This window comes from Argentina silus (assembly GCF_951799395.1).
Source record: "Argentina silus genome assembly, chromosome: 21".
NCBI lineage: Eukaryota > Metazoa > Chordata > Actinopteri > Argentiniformes > Argentinidae > Argentina > Argentina silus.
The window spans coordinates 13,036,482-13,060,812 of NC_139675.1; the positions used below are offsets into that span (position 1 = coordinate 13,036,482).

The 24,331-nt window shown below is 45.1% G+C and overlaps 2 protein-coding genes across 3 annotated transcripts in view; one reads left to right on the forward strand and one right to left on the reverse strand.

Moving 5' to 3' along the window:
- The first annotated feature begins 2,944 nt into the window (after positions 1–2,944).
- ppa2 (inorganic pyrophosphatase 2) lies at positions 2,945–10,598 on the forward strand. 2 transcript variants are annotated; one of them, XM_083693331.1, is made up of 12 exons: positions 2,945–3,379; positions 4,404–4,468; positions 4,871–4,915; positions 5,041–5,094; positions 5,819–5,938; positions 6,661–6,747; positions 7,129–7,255; positions 7,715–7,785; positions 8,051–8,136; positions 8,332–8,401; positions 8,815–8,854; positions 9,190–10,598. In XM_083693331.1, exons 1-12 carry the CDS (start codon positions 3,205–3,207, stop codon positions 9,216–9,218), a joined length of 969 nt encoding a protein of 322 aa, XP_083549457.1. In that variant the 5' UTR covers positions 2,945–3,204; the 3' UTR covers positions 9,219–10,598. The 2 variants fall into 2 exon arrangements, with proteins under 2 accessions (XP_083549457.1, XP_083549456.1); XM_083693330.1 differs by having other exon boundaries at positions 2,950–3,379; positions 7,715–7,842.
- tet2 (tet methylcytosine dioxygenase 2) overlaps positions 10,538–24,331 on the reverse strand; it is a 40,889-nt gene continuing 27,095 nt past the window's right edge. The window contains exons 2-10 of the mRNA XM_083693329.1: positions 19,764–23,246; positions 19,477–19,567; positions 19,258–19,351; positions 18,528–18,736; positions 16,832–16,982; positions 16,472–16,561; positions 15,831–15,968; positions 14,957–15,314; positions 10,538–14,710 (exon numbers count right to left, since the gene is read on the reverse strand). Coding sequence (XP_083549455.1) covers positions 13,254–14,710; positions 14,957–15,314; positions 15,831–15,968; positions 16,472–16,561; positions 16,832–16,982; positions 18,528–18,736; positions 19,258–19,351; positions 19,477–19,567; positions 19,764–23,202 — 6,027 coding nt within the window. The 5' untranslated portion in view covers positions 23,203–23,246 and the 3' untranslated portion in view covers positions 10,538–13,253. The remainder of the gene's footprint in view (positions 14,711–14,956; positions 15,315–15,830; positions 15,969–16,471; positions 16,562–16,831; positions 16,983–18,527; positions 18,737–19,257; positions 19,352–19,476; positions 19,568–19,763; positions 23,247–24,331) is intronic.

Sequence of the window (24,331 nt, forward strand, 5' to 3'; positions counted from 1 at the left end):
TGGGCTGCAGTGAAAAATCCGTTAAATTCTTGTTAATTAATGCATTGTAGCAGATGCTGCACTCCAGGCAGAGAACAAGTAGGCCTACTGTTCAAGAAAAATATAACAACTGAAATGTGCAGAATACAATTTTTGAGGTCAAAATATTTCCCTCATTATTGGTTCACGATATACATATATACTGTATATTATCAATGGCGAAAAAAGGTAGTTATTAGTAATAAAGTTACTTGCTTACCTCTATGTAGGTCAAAACCATATAAACTAAAGCAAAGTAAATAACACATGACAACGAGAGCTCTGAATCCACAGAACAAAGTGCAGTAAAGGGGGAGGAGGGGTTTAAAGTGTGTATGCTCACCTGCAGTGTTTGACCTGTGTTGACCGTAGGCCCTTTCCTAATCACCGAGCCTATACTTCAGCTAGTGTCATCAAGACAAACTAAAAACAAACATTAAAAGCGAGCGACAGTCATGAACTGCTGCCAGCACTTGAACTAGAGACGGGAATTACGGTTGGATGCCGTCTTTACGTGTAGTACTATTAGATGAATGGGGGCCGACATAATACATCATTATGTCACCTGCTGATAGGATGTTTGCGCTGTTCTGAACTGTATTGTATGCATTATCTGTTTTTAATGTCTGGAAAGGTTTTCTTTTAACTAGAGCTGCTATCTTGTAAAAGAGGCATTGGACCTCAATGGTACGTCCTGGTAAAATAAAAGGTCAAATAAAATGAAATAAAATAAAATAAAAACTCTCTCTTTCTCTGTCTCTGATGATAACAGGGTCATAACTTACCCATCACGGGACCAAATCTGGTTAGACAGGTATGATAAGGCTACAACAATGAGTTCCAGACATAGCAACCGAGGACTGTATTCTTGGTGAGAACAATGAGATGCATTTTCCTCCCCACTGAAGCACACACACAGACAGAGACAGAAGCGCGCACACATAGACGCACACACACACACACACACACACACACACACAACTCACCTCCTACCTCTCCTCCAAGCCTTCCACGGGTAATAAAAGGCTCATATAGTGTTTCTAGCTGACAGTGAGTGTGCTCATAGAACACCTGCTTGTCTTCCATTTCGATTGCGTGGATGAACACATATGGCTGGCTGAAGCCAGCACTCCAATGACATACTCCACCAACCTGAAACACACATCTTCAAGAAGAGTTTATATCTCAGAGTTACATTTTCCACAAATAATGTGGAAAAATGATACGGTTGCTTTAAAACCGTGAACACTGCTTGGAACCAAATCTAAATGAGAAAATACAAAGTGAAAAAAAAAAAAGAAGTACCAAATTGAATCAACGAGATTCAACAAAATTGTATTTCCCCATTTATTCATTATGGACAATGACATGACATAGCTATGATTGAGTTAAAAGTGCATTGCAAGAGGGACTCAAAAAGCCACGGAAGATCATAATGAAGTAAGCGGCAAAGGCTTAACACCTGAGATTTTCTTTGCCACCTACACAACAATGCTCAGTAAGGAATGTTTCCCTGTGATGTGCAGTTCAATCTGACCTCAATCTGTTCATTCACATGGCCTGAGGGAAGAGGCTTGTGGAAGGTAACTATGGGTGTGGTGGAATATCCGGCTTGGCTGGGGCAGCTCAGACAGAGAGAGAGAGGGAGGGAGAGAGAGAGACGGACAGAGAGAGGGGAGAGAGAGAGGGTGGGAGGGGTGGGGTGGGGGGGCGGGGGGTGGAAGAGTCTACAATGACTTCACACATTAAAGAATAGGCTTGTCAATAAAAGCCAGTCACATGTCCGACTAACAAATCAGCCAAAACACACAATCTGCCATATGACTCAGACAAGTAATACGTACATACTGTATGAGTCAATGTCAATCAATGGTTTAGAGAAAAAAAGAAAAAAGAGAGAAAAAAAGTTCACAGATAGACAACTAAGACTGGAAACAGATAGATGACAGACCAGGATACTAGTTGCTGATGGGATGAGTTTTGCCGTGTCAGTTTGAGCTATACAGTTGGGACAGTGTAAGGGCAAAACTGACTGGCCATGTTCAATAGCATCCGTATGCAGACCTGTGGCACAGTCTCAGTGGACATCATGGATGCAATTTGAGATTTCATCAAGGCGCCACTTCTACCCCTGTCAGGCCTCTGGTTTATGGCACCTATCTTTGTATGATATCTTTTGTTTGAACAACTCTCTCTCTCTCTGTGTGTGTGTGTGTGTGTGTGTGCGTGTGTGTGTGGCATATGACAAAGAATGGGGGGAGAGTTGGTGTTTGTTTACCGAACACTGGGTATCCATAAGGACTTTGGTCTCTGAACACACCTTCTTAATTGTCGACAACAGAACCATTAGGCTTACAGGATGTGCTAGATATGAGAAACACAAAAGCAAGGAAGAGCCATGAAGCAGATATAGCTCGTTACTATGGTGACCATTTACGAGAATGAGACACGCCAATATGTCTTATGAGAACTTAATGTGAATCAGACAGCGCTGTGGTCACTGGAGGTTGAAGAGAAAAGAGTTGTCACCTGGTTATTTAAACATATGAAACGTTGTCAACCCTTCTTGACTATTTACAGACACAGCAACTTTAACAACCTGTGCTGTGTGACATTGGCCTACAGTAATATGCAAATGACCACCTGCAGATAATACCAGAGGACACTTTCAGAGCCACTTCGTCATGTTTTCTATTGACGCTGCAAACTCCTGGACTTTGACCATCTTTGGCGTTGTCGTTTACCATAATGTTCAGCTCATGACATTGACTGAGGGAATAGTGTATGTAAGGAACAAGTCTTAAAGATCATATGAAGGTCCACAGTCAGGGATCAGTGGCAGTGTTATAATACAGTCATTCAACAGTAGTTTATTCAGCTTATTGTCATTCAGCATTCCAAACCAAAAAAATGTGAGGGCATTCAACACATTAGATAATGGCATATCATCACGATCGAGGGACGTCTCTGGAACCGTTTCAACGCAATCTCCATTGACTGGTTGTCAGCCATTTTCTTTTTTTTGCAAAGGTCGCAGTCTTCCATGTTCTCCTCCTCCCCCCGAAGCCCGACCTTGGCTGCAGATAGGTGGCAGTAAAAGATAACGAACAGATTTTGGAGGAACACCGACGTGGGGGGGAACTAGTCAACGGGAAGCAGGAACTGGATGAAAAGAAAGTGGTTATAATGCGTTTGCTTCTGCGCTCTTCGCTGCGATACACAGCGGCATTACTCGGCTCGCAGCCTGCCTTTAGAAGCGAGGTGGTCACACAAGCAATTCCCTCCTATTTGAGAAAAGCGATGCATTATCAAACGGAAGAGAGAGGACGGCCGAACTCCACTGACTACAGGATATATTTTAGTAAGTTATGACCACCCGTGCAAAAGACAGACGAGCAGTCATTCATGCATCGCGAACCGTAATGTGGGCGTTAGCTTCCAATGCTAATAACATACTAGCCGTTTCACACATCCACGTCCTTCACTGGCTTAAAACGGACGTGTTTGGCCCGTCTTACTTTCGGTGATATTATTCTTGTCTAATAGAAGCCCTCTTGCTACATTTCAACAAGGCTAATGTACCGGTATTTGAGGAACTGTTTCACTACACTTGTTTGAATATTGAGAGTAATATTGCTACAATGTTACCGCATCGACTGCCCCCCACGTCAACGTGCGACATTTCCTGTTCACGTTTTGTTGCGTGTTGACGCATCAATGTGCGACCACAACATCACTGTAGTAGTTCAATGAACGGGTCTGTTTAGATTTGCCCCGATACTAGTATGAAATTAAAATGACAGGGTAAAAGAGAGGTGGCCATTGATTGTCTCTATTGTTTGCCAATAGGTCTTCAGTTTTAAATCAGCTTTGTGAACCTCTTTGTCCATAGAGGTCGATGAGTGTCATCCAACTGACAGTGAAACCATTGAAGGGGGTTGGGCACTTGATTGGCTTGGTGTGAACTCCCTCACCCTTGTATTCATTCAGAGACACCTCCCACCTATTTGTTTAAGATACTTAGGATATAATTGGATGATGTATACAATTGGGTCAAGTCAGGCGAAAGCCTTGATTTACTGCCCTTTGCCAGTTCCTTGAGGAGTTTGACATTTGCATTGTGTTTGTATTTGAAAACATTGCCCTAACCCTGGGTCAAGAATCTGGGGTTATTTGGTGGGGTTGTGCTTGATGCCAGATTAGTTACTTCATCCAATGAGCTGTTGAGTTCCATGCATGCCAGAAACACACAAGACATCTCTGTGTAGTTACCTAGTTACCTTTAGCATCACAGTCTTATTCTTACCACAAATGTATGTTTTATGGAACATTACACTGACTGTTATTAACATTGTTTGTTTTACTTTGGTTTATGTTTTCCATAGAAACCTCGGAAGGGAAATACATTTCCCCCTTCCACGATATCCCACTCTTTGCAGGAGATGAGCAGGTAAACTTTGCTCTTCATATTTCATTGTCGTCGCTTTCTATGAAATGTCCTTGATAAATCCTTGTAGATTAAAGAGGATACAAGTCGAGGCTTGGCGCGGTATTATTTCATTTGGATAATGGGGGTTATGAAAGGGCTTTAAACTGGAGACATTTTCAAATGTAGGCTACATTTGCATTGATTTTTCCAACCAACCATTTAGACAGAAAACCTTTGAAACAGCATAATTGAATAGGACACGGTACACAAATGAATATGGAACATGGAAAGGTTACACATTCTGTTCAGTGGGTTTGTCAATAACAAGGTGACGTGCAAATGTCAGACTATTATTGGTGCGGATGCTTATATATAAATATAATCTTTCTTTATTAATCTTTTAATATGTTTGTCTTACTGCAGGATAATGATGTGCCATCTAAAAGAATCAAGAAGAGTGACAATGAGGTGTTGCCCAATTCTGATATTTCCAAGTTATGACACAAAATAAAATAGTGGAAGCTCTGTTTAACAAGAAAATATCGAATGTTGAAACTTCACTTCACTACTGACATGGTTTCTTTTCTATACAGGTTCTGTTTAATATGGTAGTGGAGGTACCTCGATGGTCAAATGCCAAAATGGAGGCAAGTATATTTTAGACACCTGTCATTGTTTGTATTTCACGTTAATAATCTAACACAATTATTTGTCCGTGGTATAGGGTTAAATAAGACCACTTGCTGTATAGAAAGGTGGTATAATAGTCTGATGAAGTTCATTATCACTCAATGGCCGTGTTCTATTTTGACAGACACTGTCCAAGCACTGTTGAGAGCTTTCTGACACGCCAACAATGTCTTCTCATAGCAGCACCCAGACAATTGATGAATAATACATCTTCTAAGTGACAAGATCCTATAAATATCCTCCATTATCCCTTAAGTTATAATGATGTCCTTCTGCACTGTGCTACTGTTAATGATATTTAAGCACCTCGGGCAGAGAGAAAGGGAGCTGTAAAACTAAAAAAATCCAAAGTTGACGGAAAGGTCAAATACGAGTTTCCAGTGGTGGCAGTTGAGTAAATAATGCAGATGAGAATGCAAGCTAGGAATGGACACTGTCTACATCCCAATACGATACAAATCACCCTTTTCTCCGAAGTGTACACTTCCTGATATGAATTCAACAGCATAGGATTGGCGAAAGTGAAAAGGTATTCTCTCAGCTGTTCTCACTGTTATGGGTATTTAATTAAAAAAAATAAAGATGCCCTCCAGGTTTTGGTGAGTCGCTTCGTGTCTATGCATTGATCCTGTGGATGCAGGCTACCCTGTATTCATTTAACATCTCTGCTCTATACTGTAGATCGCAACAAAGGAGCCGCTGAACCCGATCAAGCAGGACACAAAAAAAGGCAAACTCCGACATGTGGCTAATGTGTTTCCCCACAAGGGATACATCTGGAATTACGGAGCACTCCCGCAGGTGAGAGACCGTCACCGCTGTTGGGTCACGATGTTATATGCCATTTAGCTGACGCTTTTATCCAAAGTGACTTACATTGCAGTGAGTGCACACATTTCAGTATATATGGTCCCATTGGGAATCAAACCCACAACCTGAGCGTTGTTAACGCCATGTTTTACCAACTGAGCCACACAGGACAGATGTTGACCGTCACCGTCCCTTTGTTTTGTGACGCCGTTGGAAGAAAATCTATAGATATTTTTTTCCTTCTATCCATCCGTCAGTTCCTCAGTTTTTCCTATTCAGGTGTTGTAGAACTGCAGAACACATTGGAACGTTATTATAAAGACCTTGGTTTGCACTTCTTGTTATGAATGTTCCTTCATCCCCCCCGGGGTGCGCTATTGATTCAGACAAAGCAAATGCCTAATACTGCGGATGCATTGAAAACACTTCACGATTCATTAAAACTCACACATTGAAATCCACAGTGTTTGGCCCTGAGGCTTTTGTATACGAGGGCACTAAGCAGACCGCAGTTTCGTAGAGACGCCATTGATTTCCGTGCCATTATTTCTGTATTATTGTCTGAAACTTTCCGCCGGTAGCAAAGAAAATGTGCCGCGTCTGTGCGGTTGGCTCAATGAAGTCTTTGAATGTTTTGGGTTTTTTTCACTTTTAGAAATGATGTGGAAACTTTTTTGGCAAGGTCTAATGGTGATTGTCTCTTGTCGGAGCAGACGTGGGAGGACCCCAACCACACAGACAAAGACACCGAGTGCTGTGGAGACAATGACCCCATCGACGTCTGTGAGATCGGCACCGCGGTGAGACCTCTAGACACGTCTCCATCTCAACTGACACCCCCATATATACCAATCCCATGAAATAATAATAACAAGGTCACATTGTATGTGCTTTCTTCTCACCTGAGGAGTTGTCTTGCCTGCCGTACTGCATATTCACACCAGAATGAGTCACTATTGGCTAAGTGGCCCGAGATCAGTCGTTATCGATGGGATCCGGTGGTCTTACGCACATTTTTCGCAGAGACGTACCAATCGGGGGGGGGGGGGGGGGGTGGCGGCGGGAGAGAGAGAATGTCACACTAGCTAGCTGCTAGATTGTGTCTCCCGGGAGGAACAGCTCCAATGGGGAGGCTCGGCAAAGTGTCAGGATAAAAAGGGAGCGTTGTGAATGTCCTACAGGTGTGCTCCCCAGGCCAGGTGATCCAGGTGAAGGTTCTAGGGGTTCTGGCCATGATTGACGAGGGAGAGACGGACTGGAAGGTGATTGCCATCAATGCCAAGGACCCAGATGCTCCAAGCCTCAACAGTGAGTCGTTGAAATAAATAAAATAAAAAAATAATAATAGTCATTTAAACTATTAAAAGATCCAGTGTGTAACATTCAAAGATTTTCTAAAATCTTCCAAATGGTTGTCATGACTGTTTCATTGGTAGCGATCAGGGAATGAGATGTTGTTTGGGAGGGAGGATGTTGTTTGGACCTTCGGACTGAATTTCGCTGCGATGACCAAAGGTGGCAGATTTCTGACAAACTTGCATCCTGCTCCTTTAAACTAGCTCAGGGAAGCTTCTAGAATACTTATACAATTGAAATTGAATTATTGAAGTATTCTTTGTACAACTTATCCTAGGACAGTAAAATACAGTCTCTGAAGCCAGACCGAAATTTCATTGTGTGCACATTGTACACATATTAACCTCGGACAGTATAAAGTAATAAGCACATCAGTGCATGATGTAATCAGTGTTTTTGTATTCCCCTCAGATATTGAGGATGTCCGCAGGAGCAGGCCAGGTCATTTAGAAGCAACAGTCGACTGGTTTAAGAAATATAAGGTACCAGACGGAAAGCCGGAGAACCAGTTTGCATTCAATGGAAAGTTCAAAGACAAGGTACATGGAGTTTCTCCATTAGGACACACACAGACACACACACACACACCATTAGCGCATAATATAGATGAAAGATAATGGTGGGTATATATCTCACTATTTTCCAGGGTGTGTTTCCAGTCCAGTGAGGTGTCCACTTAGATAGTAGAGACTCCAATGGTTTGTTTCCCAGGGATAATGAGTTTCTCCCCCATTTTTCCCTCTTTAGGATTTTGCTGTGGAGATCATTAAGTCTACTCATGAGCACTGGAGGGCACTGGTACAGAAGCAGACGAATGGCGGAGAGATAGATTGGTGTGTGTCCATGTGTGTGTGTGTCCCAGTCCCATCAGCGTTTGTGTTTCAAATTCATGGTCCATGCTCAACACAATAATGACTGCAAATTTGGTCAGTTAATAGCTACCCACACAGCATGAAGTTACACTGTATTGTATAAAGCACAATATATGATTGTCTGTTTTTGGCATTGATTTGATTTTTTGACAACAGTAAAAATGTCTCTGTCTGCAAGAGCCCCTTCAAGTGCAGTGGGGATGAAGCCAGTGATGTGGTCAAATCGGTGAGAACATGAATTCTACTGTGTGTTTGTAACCATATCTAAGCTTTATTAATCTTCAACTGTGTGTTTTTGACCTTCTATAATATTAACAATGTCCTCACTTGTGATTGTGAACAGTTTTGGGGATTGTATCTGGGGGTGAATTTCTCGAAAAGCCTCAGAACGATGGTCATCTGTGGCCCTTTGTATACAGTGGATTTATGACAATCTTGGTACTATGAAGCTCTCGGGAAACTCACCCCAGATTGTTTCTCAAAAGTCTTTCCTTGACTCATGGCATCCTCTCTCCTTGCTGTCTTCCCAAACATATTGGAGGAGAAGGTCAGAGGGGAGGAACCTCTGATCTTCTCCTCCAATGCATTTTGAGGAGAGAGGATGCAAGACTCACCCAATGTATGGCGTGCTTTCTCTAGGCTCCTGCTCGTGGTGAGGCACTCCCTGTATCTCCAGAAGGTATGGTTCACCCCCGATCAGGTTGACTAACTATTGCTTCATCCCATTTCTCCCTACCCCTTTTCCTGAATTATGCACTTGTGTCCTTTCCCACGTGGATTTCAATGGGAATGAATTGGCGTAAGTGCCCACACTTAGACCAACGCAATGCTTTGAAATCCATTTGAGAAAGTGCACAGGTGCATACTTCAGGTGGAGAAATGGGATGCACGCAGCATATGAGAACTATACGAAACAATTACACCAATATCAACCATTTGATTTGAATAAACAAGAAATGTGCATGATTTTTTTTTTAGCTTTGCATATTTATTGTAACCTATTCTCTCTTGCAGTGGAAAAATGGCATTTTGTGACCAAGTGATTCTGGACTGAAGCCCTGCGGCGTGGAAAGTGACAAACACTTTGGTCCAATGTTTTCTAATGAAGCATTACTACATGTTCTGTACTGTTGAAGGTACTGCAGATATGTTTGTATGCAGATTATTTTTGGTTTAAGAGGGTATTAAGGTGTCATTTCTTTAAGAAAAGCCCCTTTGGCCACAGATGTACATAAGTCATTGTTTTGAAATGACAGATACAAAAAAAACAATGATTGGACTTCTAAATTGTAAATGTATATTATTTGTTTTCGTACATTGTTTGAGACTGATGTTCTTGTACTGGTTGCAGGTATATAAGGGTTTGTTTTATTTATTCAACCTCTTCAAAAGTGCCAAGATGCCTCTCTAGTATTAGGTTGTGTTGTGTGCTCAAGTATGCTATTGGAAAAATACACATTTTTGCAATATTTCATTTGACAACTCAATTTGCAAAAAAAAAAAAAAAAAAAGGTGTCTTCCTTCTGATGAATCCCATGGTTGGACCCTCCCTTATTTTGATAAATAAAAGCATCCTGGTGTAAAAATATGTGAAATGTGCCTTTAATTCACATCAACCTCCTCCTCTTCCTCCTCCTCATCATCACCTGTTTGTCTCGGGGTGAGATGAAGAGTGGGACCTCCACAACTGCCTGTCCTGCAGACGCTATCTCCTTTTCCAACCTCAGTGGGACATTTTGCAGGCAGGCAGACAGAGAGGCAGGCAGGCAGACAGACAGACAAGTAGACAGACAGACTGACCAATCAAAAGCATACACACAAACCAAACCAGAGTTTGAACCACTCAGGACTCAAAAGACAACGTGATGCGACACCTTAAAGTGCTTTAAATAAATATAAATGTTATTAAAAACACCCACATCTCAGCAATATCAGGAATGATATAATAAACAGCTTTCAAATAAACTGCATTCAGTACATTACAATACTTACAGTATGTATATCCATCCTTAATTCCATTATTTTAGCATAGCAAACCTCAAGAGGGAGACAAGGGAAGCGGTAAAAAATAAAAAGGACAGAGGCAGAAAAGAACACAATTTGTATACCTTTTTAGTGTCTAACTGCAAAATACCAACATGTGTACATTTAACTGTTAGCTTAACATTAGAGCTGTGCCACACCTTGGTGTGTTAGTCAAGCTCTGAAAGTCATTCAAGTACTGTTGACTCACTCAGAAACACTCTGAAGCATCTTCAAGTATGGCTATGCTCGTCATCACCCGCTATATCATAGACGCCTTTCCTCCTTTTCACAACCACAACCTTGCTACGGTAAGCTGGGTCCTGTACACACCGAAATGTTATTAATTTATTTTTTTCTATTTAATTTTTATTTTCTTACAAAACTTGGAATCCTTTTTTTTTTTTTTTTTTTTTTTTTTTTTTACAAAAAAAAAACTATTTCATTCTAAGTGATTTATTTAGCAATAACAGGAATCTACAGGACTGTAAACATTGCTGTGTTTGACAGTGTGTGGTATCTACAAAAAATCTTCCTGGATTATCTAACCATGAGCATTCTGTGAACCTGGAACAGACTAAAAGGTACATTTGAAAGGGAATATGAGGATTGCTGATAGAAACAGGCCGTGGGTACATTTGACAAAACTACAAGAACCTACACCTTTTAACACAGAACAATTACAGGGTGTTATTAAAATCAACAAAAAAAATGATTTGTATTTCTGCGATACAAACACATGGTATGTACAATGTGGCATAATTTACTTTTAAACACATTTACAATAATCTACTTTCTTATCTTAAATAAATTGTTTTGTAATCTTTTATTACATTTGCTTTTTTTCTGAAAAAGAAATGAAGTGCTTTCAGAAAACGATAGTATAATGTTAGAGTGGGGGTGAGTTATCACTCAGACATAAGAGTTTACTCCATCGTGTGTCACATTAAATCTAATAAGAAAAGGGGGGGGGGGGGGGGGGAAGGTAATCGCCATATAATTGTTTAGTGGTTATAAATAAATGTAGCTTTAACTACACAGACACACATGTGCATCAACTACTATTATAACTGCCCTGGTTGTGCCTCTCAGTAAAAGCAAACGCATTTCTCTTGACCTTGTCAATGCCATACCTTCCCTTTAGTCAACTCAGTGCATATAATATGTTCAAATTACTTCTTTAAAAGTTTACCACCAATCTACGAGCTAAAACATAAGTACAAAAAATGCAGATAATTTCCATATTTTTTCTTACAAAGTTAGTTTTGTGTTTTGAAGAAGTATGTACAATAAATTCATTGGGATTCAAGAAGAGGCAAAAGCAAATCCCTGAATGAGAGGAAAATTAAACTAGAACAATACAGGCAATGTATGTATGTATGCGTGCACAGAAATTAGTTGAGAAAATATCCCTGATTTTGCTATTTCATCAAAGCTTCAAGTTCAAGTAAAACTTTCTAGAAGATCAAGCATGAAGAAAGTCAGCTAGAACTTTGACCTTGACCTTAATCTACTGTATAGGCCTGAAGGTATTGTTATTGTAGTCGTAACTGAAAGTTGATGCAGAAAACAAAGGGAAATAAAGAAAATGCCTTTGTATCATAATCCTATTGCCAAACTAGTTCTGAGGTATATGACAAGTAGGTACTCTAGTCTGTACATCATTCATCAAGCCAGCCATCTCACCGCCTAAAGGGTCACATCACATTATATGTTTGTATAGCAGGTCGAGTAGCACCGTGTGAAATAAAAATCGGTTAAAACCCAAAGAAATATTGTTCTATTTACAGCACTAAGATCTAAAGCGTAAATTCAACAAAGGGAAGAATTAATTTACTGTACAAATCTCACCTTTCTTACTCTTTATCGTACAACTAGAATACAATGATCTATTTAAGGACCCCACAGCAAGCCAGCTGCCTTTGAAACCGTGACACACTGCCTCTGAGCTAACCCTGCTTCATGTCCGTCGCTGAGAGAGGCGAGGAACATGTTCACAAAACACAACAGTCGCACGACTACATGTTATAACCATATTCCAGGTTTGTTCGATGAACTTGCGGTCAAGTTGCTGAAACAGTTGCTGAAAATGAAGTTATAATAACCCCTTACAAAGAAAATCTGAAAATCCCAAGTCAAGACAAACCTGCTTCTCATTGATTTGTTTCCTCTTATTACTGTTTAAAAATGCACCTTTTTTCTTGAATGGCTCAATTTACAGTATAAAGGACATAGAACAGTGAAACTGTGAAGAGAAGCACCAGAAAAAAATGCTAGTTAAAAAATCCATTTGCATGATATTCCAATTGTTTTACAGATCATTCAAATCATCTTATGTTGATAAATTCATGATCAATTTCATGGGTAGGATGTCTAGAAAACAATTACTGTCTTTTACAGTAGCAGTAGAATTTGAAAATTGTGTGATCAAAACATTTTACCTTAAATATCAAAACACTGATTTGCTATAAACCATTTTGCTGATGATATTTTGTCAATGATGGTATTTTCAGTTTCGTCCAATGTGAAAACAGATGTGGTTAGAGAGTACAATATGAAGGCATTTTAACAAAAACGTGTAATAAAGAAATGTCCACTTTAGCACCGAGAATGTGGTCATCCATCAACAAAGTCAGTGTTTTATGCCAAGATTATACATGTATCTCTACATTTTAACATTTGAATTAGAAAATGAAAGCACCCAAAAAATGAAACTATGTTTCCAGTAATATAGAAGTCCTGATGTATTGGACTCAAAGCACCAGAGAAATGTTAACAGTGTGAATCTTGTAAAAGTAACCAAACAATAAATAAATACTTCCTTAGTAGAGGAGGTCAACCAACCAGTGAAGTTTGATCTTCCAAGAGACGACAGACCTGATGTGTATGGTTGCACAGCTTCCAATTGTTCTCAAATTCACTCTTTTTCCCCAGAATGTGTGAGGTGATCTCCTGACGCTGTTGCTTGAGGTCTTAGAACAGTCAGTATGTAGCACCTTGAGTTGTCCTCAATGTTATTCCTCAACGGGGGGAGTGAAGACCTTACACGTGTGTCTCTAGATGAAGCGACTGTAAGGCCCTGTAACCTTAGTGAAGGCATAGGGAGACGTGGTGACGTAGGTGTTGGTGGTGCACGACATGGACCTCTCCATGAGTGTCTGGATGAAGCGCTTGTATGGCGGCTCCCCTGTTGGCTCCGTTGGCTCCGGGTGTTCCCTCTTCACCCCCTTCTTGCTGCTGCTTTTGGTGGGTGTCTCAACGCCACCGTTCCTCTCTGCTTCCTCCTCTTTCTCCCGGGCCTTCTCGGCCATCTTGGCCTCCCACAGCGCTAGCCCGTGTTTGGCCTCGTTCATGTTCTTGTGCTGGTAGAAGACCAGGGAGATGCGCGTGGGATGGTTGCGGTCCGGGTTTTTCACTGGCGTGGTGGCATGGAGCTCTCGCTTGGCGCACTCGATGAGGATGGAGCCGTGGCTCGGAGCTACTGCCACCCCGCCGATCTCAGGGTCAAGGAAGTTGTGCTCGTTGTCCGACCACACCTCCGGCTTGACGGGCGTAGTGGGCGTGGTGGGCGTCTGCGGTGTTCCCGGCGTTCCGGGCTCCTGCTTGATCATCATGGGGCCCGGGAAGCTCCCGTTGGGGAGGCTGAAGCCAGGATGCTGCAGATGCTGCTGGGTAGGGGTCAGACACTCGGGAGGAAGGACCTGAGGACCCATCCCTTTAGCCCCGTTGGCTTGCATACTGAAGGGGTCCTGGCCAGGGGGGAACATCTGGGGGCTCTGAGAGAGGTATGGGTTGGGGTAGGTGCCAAACTGATTGCTCTTGCTCACGGCTGCTGCATAGTCCAGACCTGGGTGGCCTGACGGCGACCTGGAGAGGGCCTCCAGGAACTGGGGGTCCGGGACTCCATTGGGACCGTAGGAGGGGGCCCCATAGGGGGGGCCCATCGGGTGAACGCTGGTGGGCCTCATGCTACAGTTGTTGTAACCATTGACCTGTAATCCTGGTTCGCCGTACCGTGGCGGGTAGCTGACCCCATAGCGTTGGTGTGCGGCATACTGCTGCTCGGCATAAAGTGTCGGCCTCTGCTGGCGGTACATGTCCAGGTGCTTTGGGTTTGAAGCGTAGTAAGGGTGGTAGTTATCCAAGGGCATCCCTCCGTTACACTGATAGCCCGGGTAGGGGCTATTGGGGTTCAGGGGGGAGCCGGGATAAGGGCTTGCTGGATTTGACCCGTTCATGTAAGAGTTTGTAACATGCAAAGGAGAAGGGTAAGGGCTGGATGGTGCTGGTGGCTGGTGGGAGTACATGCTACCTGGCTTAGAAGTGCTTGGAAAAGGGCTCGGGTGGCTTGGGAACCTAGGGTAACCAGTGGGGTGCGGTGAGCCTGGATAGGGGCTGTGAAGGGCGTTCTGTTGCTGCTGTTGTTGGAGTTGCTGATGGTGGGGGTGGGCACCGAGGGGGTGGGGGGGTTGGCCCACCTGCGGAGTCGCTCCCATGTTGGCTGGGTTAGGACCTCGAGGAAGAGAGACACGGGGAACATGTGAATGCCAAAGGTCAACATAACATACCTTAATGGATTAATATATGGCATTGGGAAGGTAGATAGACTATACAAACACATCCTCTGACTTACTACAATTACAAAATAGGGAGTAAATGAAACTCTTTAATCACACATACTTCATAAAACGACCTTCGCTGAAGTGCCACGTACATTTTTAGTACAGTACTAACAGCCCAGTAACTACAGTTAACTCACCTGGTCCAGGTGTGCTCAGCGCTGTGCTCTCATAAGTGCTCGATTTCATTTTGGCCAGAGCCGCCTTCTCCGCCTTGGAGTTGGGCGTGTCCGACAGGCCGGCATTCCTGTTGGCCGCCGCCTTCTTGGCGTCCAGCTTCTTCTGCCGGCAGGACTTGGCGGGCTCAGAGAGCATGCGCACCTGGCGGCGGAAGACATTGAGCACCTGGATGGCGCCCGTCTTGATCTTCTCCTGCTGGGCCTCGGCACTGCCGAACTCGTCCGTGGTTGAGGCCTTGTAGAGGGGCAGGACGTGGAGCTGCTCGTCCTCCGGGATCTTACCGATCTGACGGTTGTCCTCTCTGGTCAGTGTACACACCTGGGAGGGGGAAGGGAGGTGTATGCTTGAGTGAGATGTTTCTTCATTTATTTTTGTTTCTAATCTTGATGTTAATTTACAGTTTGGATAGCAAAGTGTGTTATATTACTTGCATACTTATAAGTCACTTTGTACATACGCCGACTGTATATACTGTTACACTTTCTACTTGATTACGTTAAACTGTGTTGTTACTTTCAGCTTTGCTACTGGATTTGCTATTTGTTTTTTATGTCCATGCACCAACCTCACCAAGTCAATTTCCTGTATGTGCAAATATACTTGGCCAAATAAAAGAATTCTGGTATGCTAAGGTATGTGGTTATCCATATTCATGAATATACTGTATACTGTAGGGCTGGTTTCCCTAGTACTTAGATTGAGTGTAGTACTTGACTGAAAAGCATCCTTAATGAATAGTCACTATTGAAAGGGCGATTTAATCCAGAACTTTGCTTCATCTGTATCCAGGAAACAACACTGTGGTATTCCATAATGTTTTAGTTTCCTTCTTACCACAGTGCTGCCCCCAATCATGTTGTGGAGATCTCTGTGGGCGTGGGCGCAGAAGTCCATACAAGCGGTGACCCCGGAGAAGGGTCGTCCCTCCTCCTTCCCCAGACGGCAGTCAGGAGCCCGGTGCTCATGCTCTACCTGGGTAGAGGAACAACAACATCATGGGATTAACTTAATGGAAACATCTAGAATGTCTTGTTTTAATTCCTTGGATCGCCTCCTTGGAGGGAAAAACGCATTGGAGGAGATGGTCTGAGGGGAGGAGACCTTCTCCTCAAATGAGAAAAAGAAGAAGAATCAAGGAAAGAGTTTTGAGATTTCCTCACTGTCTCCCAACAGGTGGCGTCATTCCCACACCAAGATGCATATTAGGGTTGTGCTATCTGACAAAGGATCGGTGGTTTACTACCTCACAGAAACACCAGGGGCCTACTCAGAATGTTGCATACAGAGATATCATGCATACTGAAGAGCTGGCATGATTCTTCATTCTAGATGACAGGGTTTTGGATCTCCTCTATCTGTTCTGGGTCATATGATTCCATTGCCCAGTTGTTGATTTTGATTATAGCTATACTGTGTATTTAAAGTTTAAACAGTCTGGCAGAACTGTGTATGGCTGTATGCCCAGACATCCTCACCTGGTTTTGATAGGCATCAGGTGCCAGGGTTTTATATGTGGGGCCCATTAGGGTGGCCAGATTCTGGAGGTTCTGCTCCAGCCTTTCCTCCTGCAAGAGTAGCAAATGATAATATATGAGTGGCAACTTCATTTACTGGACATGATTTGTAGTCTTATTCTTCACCCGTGAGTCTGGCGCTACTCACTGTAGTTTTAAGTCTCGCCAGGCAAGACTACTACAATTTTCAACAAAAAATGATTATGTTTATGCTATGAATATGTATAATACTGTGTGTTTACTCCTTCATTTACATAATTGGCAACCAAAATGTAAAATAACCGAAGACTACATAAATATGCGCTGTGCTGTGTGTTTCACCTCTTTAGGGTCGTCCCCGAGCAGTTTGAACTTGCGTGGAATCTTGCTGCGGGCGAACTTGCAGCCGTTGTAGTACATGCTCCAGGAGCAACCAAAAGAGAAGGAGGCTCCGCAGGCCTCAGGGTCCAACCCCTGACATGCACACGTTCTCCTAAACCACAGGAGAGAGGAAGAGGTGGAGGACAGTTAGACACATCTAGGGCTGCGTATGATATTGAAAGTTATTCATACAAAGGCAAAACGAAAAAAGAAAAAAACAAGAGAAAAAAAAAAAATTTGGACAGCAACCGTTATTTTATTTTTTGTCCTTGGGCTTTTAGTACATCGTGGGTATCGTGAATAAATCACATTTCGATGAATTTTATAATTAATTCCCCCAAAACCGACTAAAATTAACCATGGCAATCAAGGTTGATGTTCAACCTAATTTAATTTCTAAATGTTTGAAGATAAGTGAAGATAATAAGCATTTGCATTTGAGCTACAGTATGCGTCACTTCCCAACTGGAAGCAGTGGTTTGGAGCCTACAAAGCTCCTCTATTCTTCTGAGTAAGCTCTCACAGCACTAAAAACGACTTGGAAAGATGCCCGTTAATCCTGTCAGTCCCTGACTAAGTAAACATCATATTAAATGCAAAAAGTACAGTTTGGCTCACAGGGCTCCTAGTACCGTATATAGCCTAGGCAGTCCTGTTGTGTGATGACATTCTGAATGACCTCATTCTGGAACACACAGCTACACCATTACACCATGCGGTTCTTTAGACATGACACATCCAATTGGAAGTATGGGGATGGGGCTGCTGCCAGCAGAATTGTTAATGCACTCATTGTATGCATGCTGCAAATATCGGGGAGAGAGAACAAGCTGCTCTACCTGTCAGTGAGTACAACCATAAATACATCTGTAAATAGACCATAGGGGAAATAAATTAGCTATTTAACTGACAGGAGGCTATAGCATTTGAATATATTACTAACTGAGAGAACACATTGTAAAACCAGATATACAGATTCTGCACAGACCGGCAAAGATCTTCACAATGCCTGGAGAAGCATTTAACATATCCATTTTTGCAAGACTGGTCCTGTAGTCTGCAGATAATGTAGCTCAAACATGATCACTGTCCTCTTGACAGTAAGGTGGTGTGGCATACATTTGATGCTATCCCCCTGTCATAGAGTTGGGAAGAATAGCCTACAGTACAACTATCAATAATTCATGACTTGGTAACTCATCACAGTTGAGAGTTTGGAAAGCATACCTCCCCAGGGGACAAACAGGGGAGGTGAGTGAATGAACAAACCCATTGACTCCTCCGGGATAAGATGGCCTTTGATTGTCAGCACATGTCGAAACAATTGACTTTTGCTAAAAGGGTATAGTCTGTTGAAAGAGGCAATTGAAAACCTCCCCCTTAATGGTCCATAAAATCAACTGCAATCATTTTACTTTGTACTTTAAATCTTTTCCTGTGAGAAGTAGAACATGTTGTGTTCTATTGAATCTTTATTGTACCGTGTTAGTGTCAGGTTCTTCAAGAGAGACCTGGACCGAGACAGCATCAAGTCATAGAACCGGAATCTAAACACTAAACACTAAACGTGAATGGAATACACAAATAAACAAGAAGGCATTTGACACCCCCCTCTCTCTGTATGTATATATATAGCTCCGGGAACAAGGCTCCTTACTCTTCATTGATGGCACAGCGTCTCTGGGTGAGGGCTCCGTGTTTCCTCAGGGTATGGCTGAGTTCGTTGTAGAGGCGGTCAGCCAGGCTTGTGGTGATGCCGTCCCAGATGAGGATGACCACCACGATGCACGCCGTCTCACACGTGTGGCTGGCCCGCTCACGCACCAGCACCAGCAGCTTCTCCTCCTCGCTGCCGCGACGGATCACCTGGAGGACACACACACAGACACACACACAGACACACACATACACACACAGTCATACACACACACACACACACACACAGACACATAGACACAGTCATACACACACACACACACACACACACACACACACACACAGTCATACACACACATACACACAGACACACACAGTCATACACACACACACAGACACATAGACACAGTCATATACACACACAGCGTATATATATATTAGTACACTGTATTGTTCACCCATTGTGATGTATAAATGGTTGTCATTTTCTATTCTTTCTCTTTTTTTTAATGTCTGGCAAATTGATTGATATTATTTCATGATCTTGCAAATGTGTTCATGATGATATCCTTTGATGCTTTCATAAACAAATAAAACCATCTGGGCATGGCATTCGTTTTGTGAATCTTCACTGTTCGTCAATGTCTGTTGCTGCTGCTGCTGCTGCTGCTGCTGCTGCTGCTGCTGCTGCTGGAAAACCTTGTAAAACTGCCATACTTAAATATACTTACCCATTTGGCAATGGGGCAGCCCTGCGTACTCTTTCCCTCCTTGCCTGTGTACACCACTTTCTCAATCCTGATGGCCTTGCCAGTTAGGCCAGACCTAGAAAGGAATGACACAAGAACAGTCAGACAGATGAAAGAGATACAGTCAAAATACTAACCTAAGACAACATAACAGAATATGACAGTCAAGTGTTGGTGTCAAGAAGGTAAAACATGTCCCACCTTGTCTCCATGACCTCCCGGATGGCCACGATGTTGGGCGCCGCCCCCAGGTGAGTGTAATACGGACCCTCATCCTTCTCACTGATTTGCTCTGGAGCAATGCAACACACACAGGGAAGCAATGGAACACACACCCAACATCATCACCCCCGTTTATAAAAGTCAACCTCGAATGTAACATTGTTTTAACGTCAGTTTTTCTGTAATTCTTCCTGCAAAGCACATTGTATTGCATCTGTGCATGAAATAAGCAATATAAATATAAGTTTGATTTGATTTGAACTCACCCAGACAGTGGCAGGATGGGATGTCATACTGAGTCTTGATGGGGGTATCTAGAAGGTTTTTAATGGGCGTATCCAGGAGTTTCATGGGAGAATCCATAAAGCACTGAAGCCCAGGTTCCTTCTTAGGGGTGAAGTCCGGGGGTCTTTTTAAAGCACCGGGGGGCATGGCGGAAGTAGCCCCACCCATGTGGTCCTCTCCCCCGCCCCCCAGGTCCGTGTGCGTAGACAGTATCGTCACCGCCCCCGACGTCTCCACCTTCACCTTATTGGGTGACTTGATGACCAGCGACTTCCTCTCGAAGACGGACGAGAGCTGGTACTGGCGGAGCGTCTGCTCCATGGTGGCCAGGATGCTCCTCTGGGCGTTGCTCTGCTGCTGCTGTTGCTCGCACATGGCCTGGGGGTGCTCCTGTTTCACCTGCACACCCCCCATCCCAATCCCCATCTCTTGCCCCTGCATTTGCTGTCTCTGATGGAGCGCTGGCGGAGGCCCGGGGCACTCGAACTGCGGCCCGTTCTCCAACTTCACCATCCTGGGGCCTTGTTTGAAGTCCCCGGGACCCATGCGCTCCTGCCTCTGGAGCAGATGCATCCGCAGGGCGGCATGCCTCTGGTAGTCGCCCAGTGTCTGGGGCCCCCCGTGGCTTAGCAGTGGAGGCGGGGGACCTCCTCTCTGGAACTGGGCGCACGATTCCTGCTGTTGCTCTAGTTTAGGGTAAATCTGCGCTGACACCTGCTGGTTTAAAGCACCTTGTGGTAAGTGAGGTTGTGGTTGTGGGGGGGTGTGGGGGAAGTCCATGTGGTTGGGCTGCTGGCGGTGGAGGTTGGGGTTGGGGTGCTGGGGGTGGGGGTATTGCTTGGGGGTCGGGGTGCTACTGGGGCTGGGGCTGGGAGTGTACTGCCTCTGCTGCTGCTGCTGCTGCTGCTGCTGTTGTTGTTGTTGTTGTTGTTGTTGTTGTTGTTGTTGTTGCTGCTGCTGCTGCTGCTGCTGCTGCTGCATCTCCATGGCTTTGTTGAACTTATAGCTCTCCTGCATGGTAGCGCCGTCCGCGTTGCTGTAAGTGAACACAGAGGTGTCGTTCCGCTGGGGCTGTGTGGTGGGGTTGTGTTGGGACTGGGAGGGCTCGGAAAGGGCAGGGTTGTTGTTTCTCATAGAAGGACTGGGCTGGTGCTGTTGGTGCTGGAGCTGATGCTGCTGCTGCTGCTGCTGCTGCTGCTGCTGCTGCTGCTGCTGCTGCTGCTGCTGCTGCTGCTGAGGTTGATTCTGACCCCTGTATCCAGGGGATTTCAACTGCTTCTCCAACCTTATATACTCCTCCAACTTGAGCTTGTTGAGCAGCTGGCTTTCTATCGGACCATGGCTGGGGCTGGGTGACTGGGGCTGGCTCATGTTTACCCCACCCTGTGGGTTTTGATGCTGGGGCCCCTCGTACTGAGACGGGTGGGACAGCGGACGCGGCTGATTCGGATGTTGATTCTGATGCTGTGGAGGTAAGAAGCTCGGCGACAGTATCTCCTCCAGATCCGGGTCGCCTTCGCACAAGTGCTCGGCCTGCATTGTCGGGGCGCGGAAGTGGCTCTCGCCCTGCTGCTGCTGCTGCTGCTGAGGGGGCAGGTTACACTGCTGGGGCAAATGTTGGTTATGCGTGTGGGGCTGCTGGGGACGTTGGAGGCGAGGGCCTTTAGAGTGGCCCTGCTGCTGCCACTCAGTGGCAGTGTTGTGCTGTGTTGGGGCTGGAGCACGGTGGGGCGACTGGCCCGGCTGAGGCTGACCCTCCTGCCCCTGGAAGCCCCCGGGCCCTGGCCCTTCGAAGCCACTGCTAACCCGCGTCTGGAACCTCCGCACTGGGTCTGGCTCCAGCATCTGGCTCTGGGAGGCCGATGTCTGCTGCTCCGACTGGGGCCTGTTGGGAGGGAAGCCCCCCCACATCTGCTGCTGTTGGGGTTGGGGGGAATTAAGGTCTATCCAGCCCATCTGAGAGGGACGGGGGCAGGAAGAGGGATCCACTCTCTGCTGGGGGGTCATATTCTCCAGCCCATTTTCGGCACCACCATTGTGTTGAGAGGGCTGGGGCCCGGGCTGGGTCATGGAACCCACACTGTCAGCTCCAGGCTGTTGTTGCTGTCGCTGCACCCCATATTGGAGGTGCTGCTGCTGGGGCTGGCCTCTCTGAGAGCCTTGGGGCTGATGACTGGAGCCTGGCTCCTCACCACTCTGGCCCATCCTCTGCAACCCTGGGCTGGGGAAGGGCCCGTATCCACCCTCCTCCTCTGTCTGGTGTGGTGCGCTCTGCTCCAGCGGGGGGAGGAAGGAGTTCTGATTCTGATTGAACTCCAGGTTGGGCTTCCCGTACATGCCCTGGGAGTTGGGCTCAGCGGGATAACACTCTCTGCCGTTTTGATGCTGCTGTGAGCCGTCAGCGGTGCTTGTGGGTGGTGCCATGCCAGGCCCCTGCCCCCCCTGGGGTGAGAGGTCCTGGTAAGGCTGCTGCTGTTGTTGTTGTTGTTGTTGTTGTTGTTGTTGTTGTTGTTGTTGATGCTGCTGGTGCTCTCCTCCATAACTGTTGGAGTATCCGTTCACCATGTAAGGGGCTGAGTTGTAACCATTGCTGCCTTCGGAGGGGGCTCCCCCCTCGGTCTGCTGCTGCTGCAGCTGTTGCTCCAAGGCAAAAATAGGGAAACCTGAGGTAAGAGAGGGGGGCCGCGAGGTTGATTCCTGGGGCAGTTTGTTGGCGTTCGCTAGGGGGCCGTGGTCCACCCCGTCCGAGCGCGTCTGCGGCACGATGGACACCTGTTCGGGGTAATACTGAGACAGAGTTTTCTCTAAATCACCAGGCGTTCCCTCCAGAGAGCTAGGGCTCACTGTAGCACCATTGGGAATTGGCATCTGTTTGTTATTCCCCGAAAGAGAGAAAATATCCCCGTTGGAGAAATTATTACAGTTCCTCTTATCCAGTTTAGCCTCCTTCGTCAGCTCGGAGAACTCGTCCAGTAAGCTTCCTACTCCGCCTACTCCGGGTTCCTTTTTGTCCCACGAGGTCATGTCGTCCTCACCGCCATTCATCTCCGTTGAATCGGCCCGTAGTTTCTTGGGCTGGTGAAGGCCTTGGTCCGTCCCTAGCGCATGCTTCAGATCCCCATTTATCATGCTGTAGGAGTCTTGGTCGAACAACCCCTGCACCGAGGCAGGGCTGTTACAGTCCCCCCTGTGCCTCTTCATTGGGTTGACCCCCGCTCCCGCCTTGTAATGGCTCCAGTTTCCGTCCCCGTTGATCTGTGCAGCCGGGCCCTCTGGCGACTGGGAGCCATTTTGAAGCTTGGCCGTGGCGACGGCGGCGGAGATCAGGTTGTCCTGGTTGTTGTTGTTGTGAGCGGCGGCGCTGAGTTGTGCTAGGATCAGACTTTCTTCCGTCTCATGGCTGGCCTTGTCTGTTTCCATCTGGGCTGTTCTGAGTCCATCCACCGGCCTTCCCTCTGTGCTTCCTGAGGAGAGAGAAAAAGACAGGGAATTAGTGACCATGAAATACACAAATAAGGTGATACATACTCCCCCCTTCTCCAAACACAGTGATAATAAGTTACGATAAGACTTTGTCCATGTCAAAATAACATGTATAATGGGTCACAGTAGAGATAGATCGATTATGATCATGTGTGGAATTAGCCTCATAAGATTCACAATGTAGGTTCAATCCCCGCTTCACCCTTTTGCATTACATGCTGTATGTTTGAAACCTCCCAAATTGAGCAGAATGGATTATACAAACATTCTGGGAAGAGGCACAATGCTTTACATGCCAGTGGTGGGAAATGGTAAATAGCCTAACTCAGAGTCCACGGGCCAGTGAGAGCTGGGTGAAGATGGGTCAGGGAGTAATACGTTTACATTTGGCCCTGAATGGATATCAGTAAGCTGCACGGTCGCGTCGGAATTAGATTCACCTCTACCCACCTACACTGCGCATGACAGACACACAGACACACACACAAACACACACTTGCAGCCTGGGTGGCAAACAGAGAGAGAGTGGAGAGGAGGAGATAAGAACGCGAGTGAAAGGTTATCCGTATACGCCCCACATACAGCAGACACATACACACACACACACACACACACACACACACACACACACACACACACACACACACACACACACAAACAGAGCGTGGGAACCGGCGCGTTCAGCATGTCTGGCTAATAGCAGCATTGAAATGGGAAAGAAATCTGCATGGGAAAGAAGTTCTACAGTTCAGTTCCTGAGAGAGTTTGAATGCTGGGAGTTCCAAATTCTTCAAACTGAATAAAGTCATAAAATCAATCATATTCATACCCTCAGAAATAAGTAAATCTGGTCAATGTAAAAATACAGCACAAGAACGACGCCAAGGCCTACAATTCCCATTCCCAGATGGCAAAACCACCTGGAAAGTTGAAGCAATATCTTAGGAGTGTGCTTTTTTAAGACACGAACCCAGTGGCAGTCAGATCCTCATGATCCAATTTGCAGTCAGAGTATTAGACACTCTCAGGCAAAGAAAAACCTATCAAGCGGACGAAATACGACCAA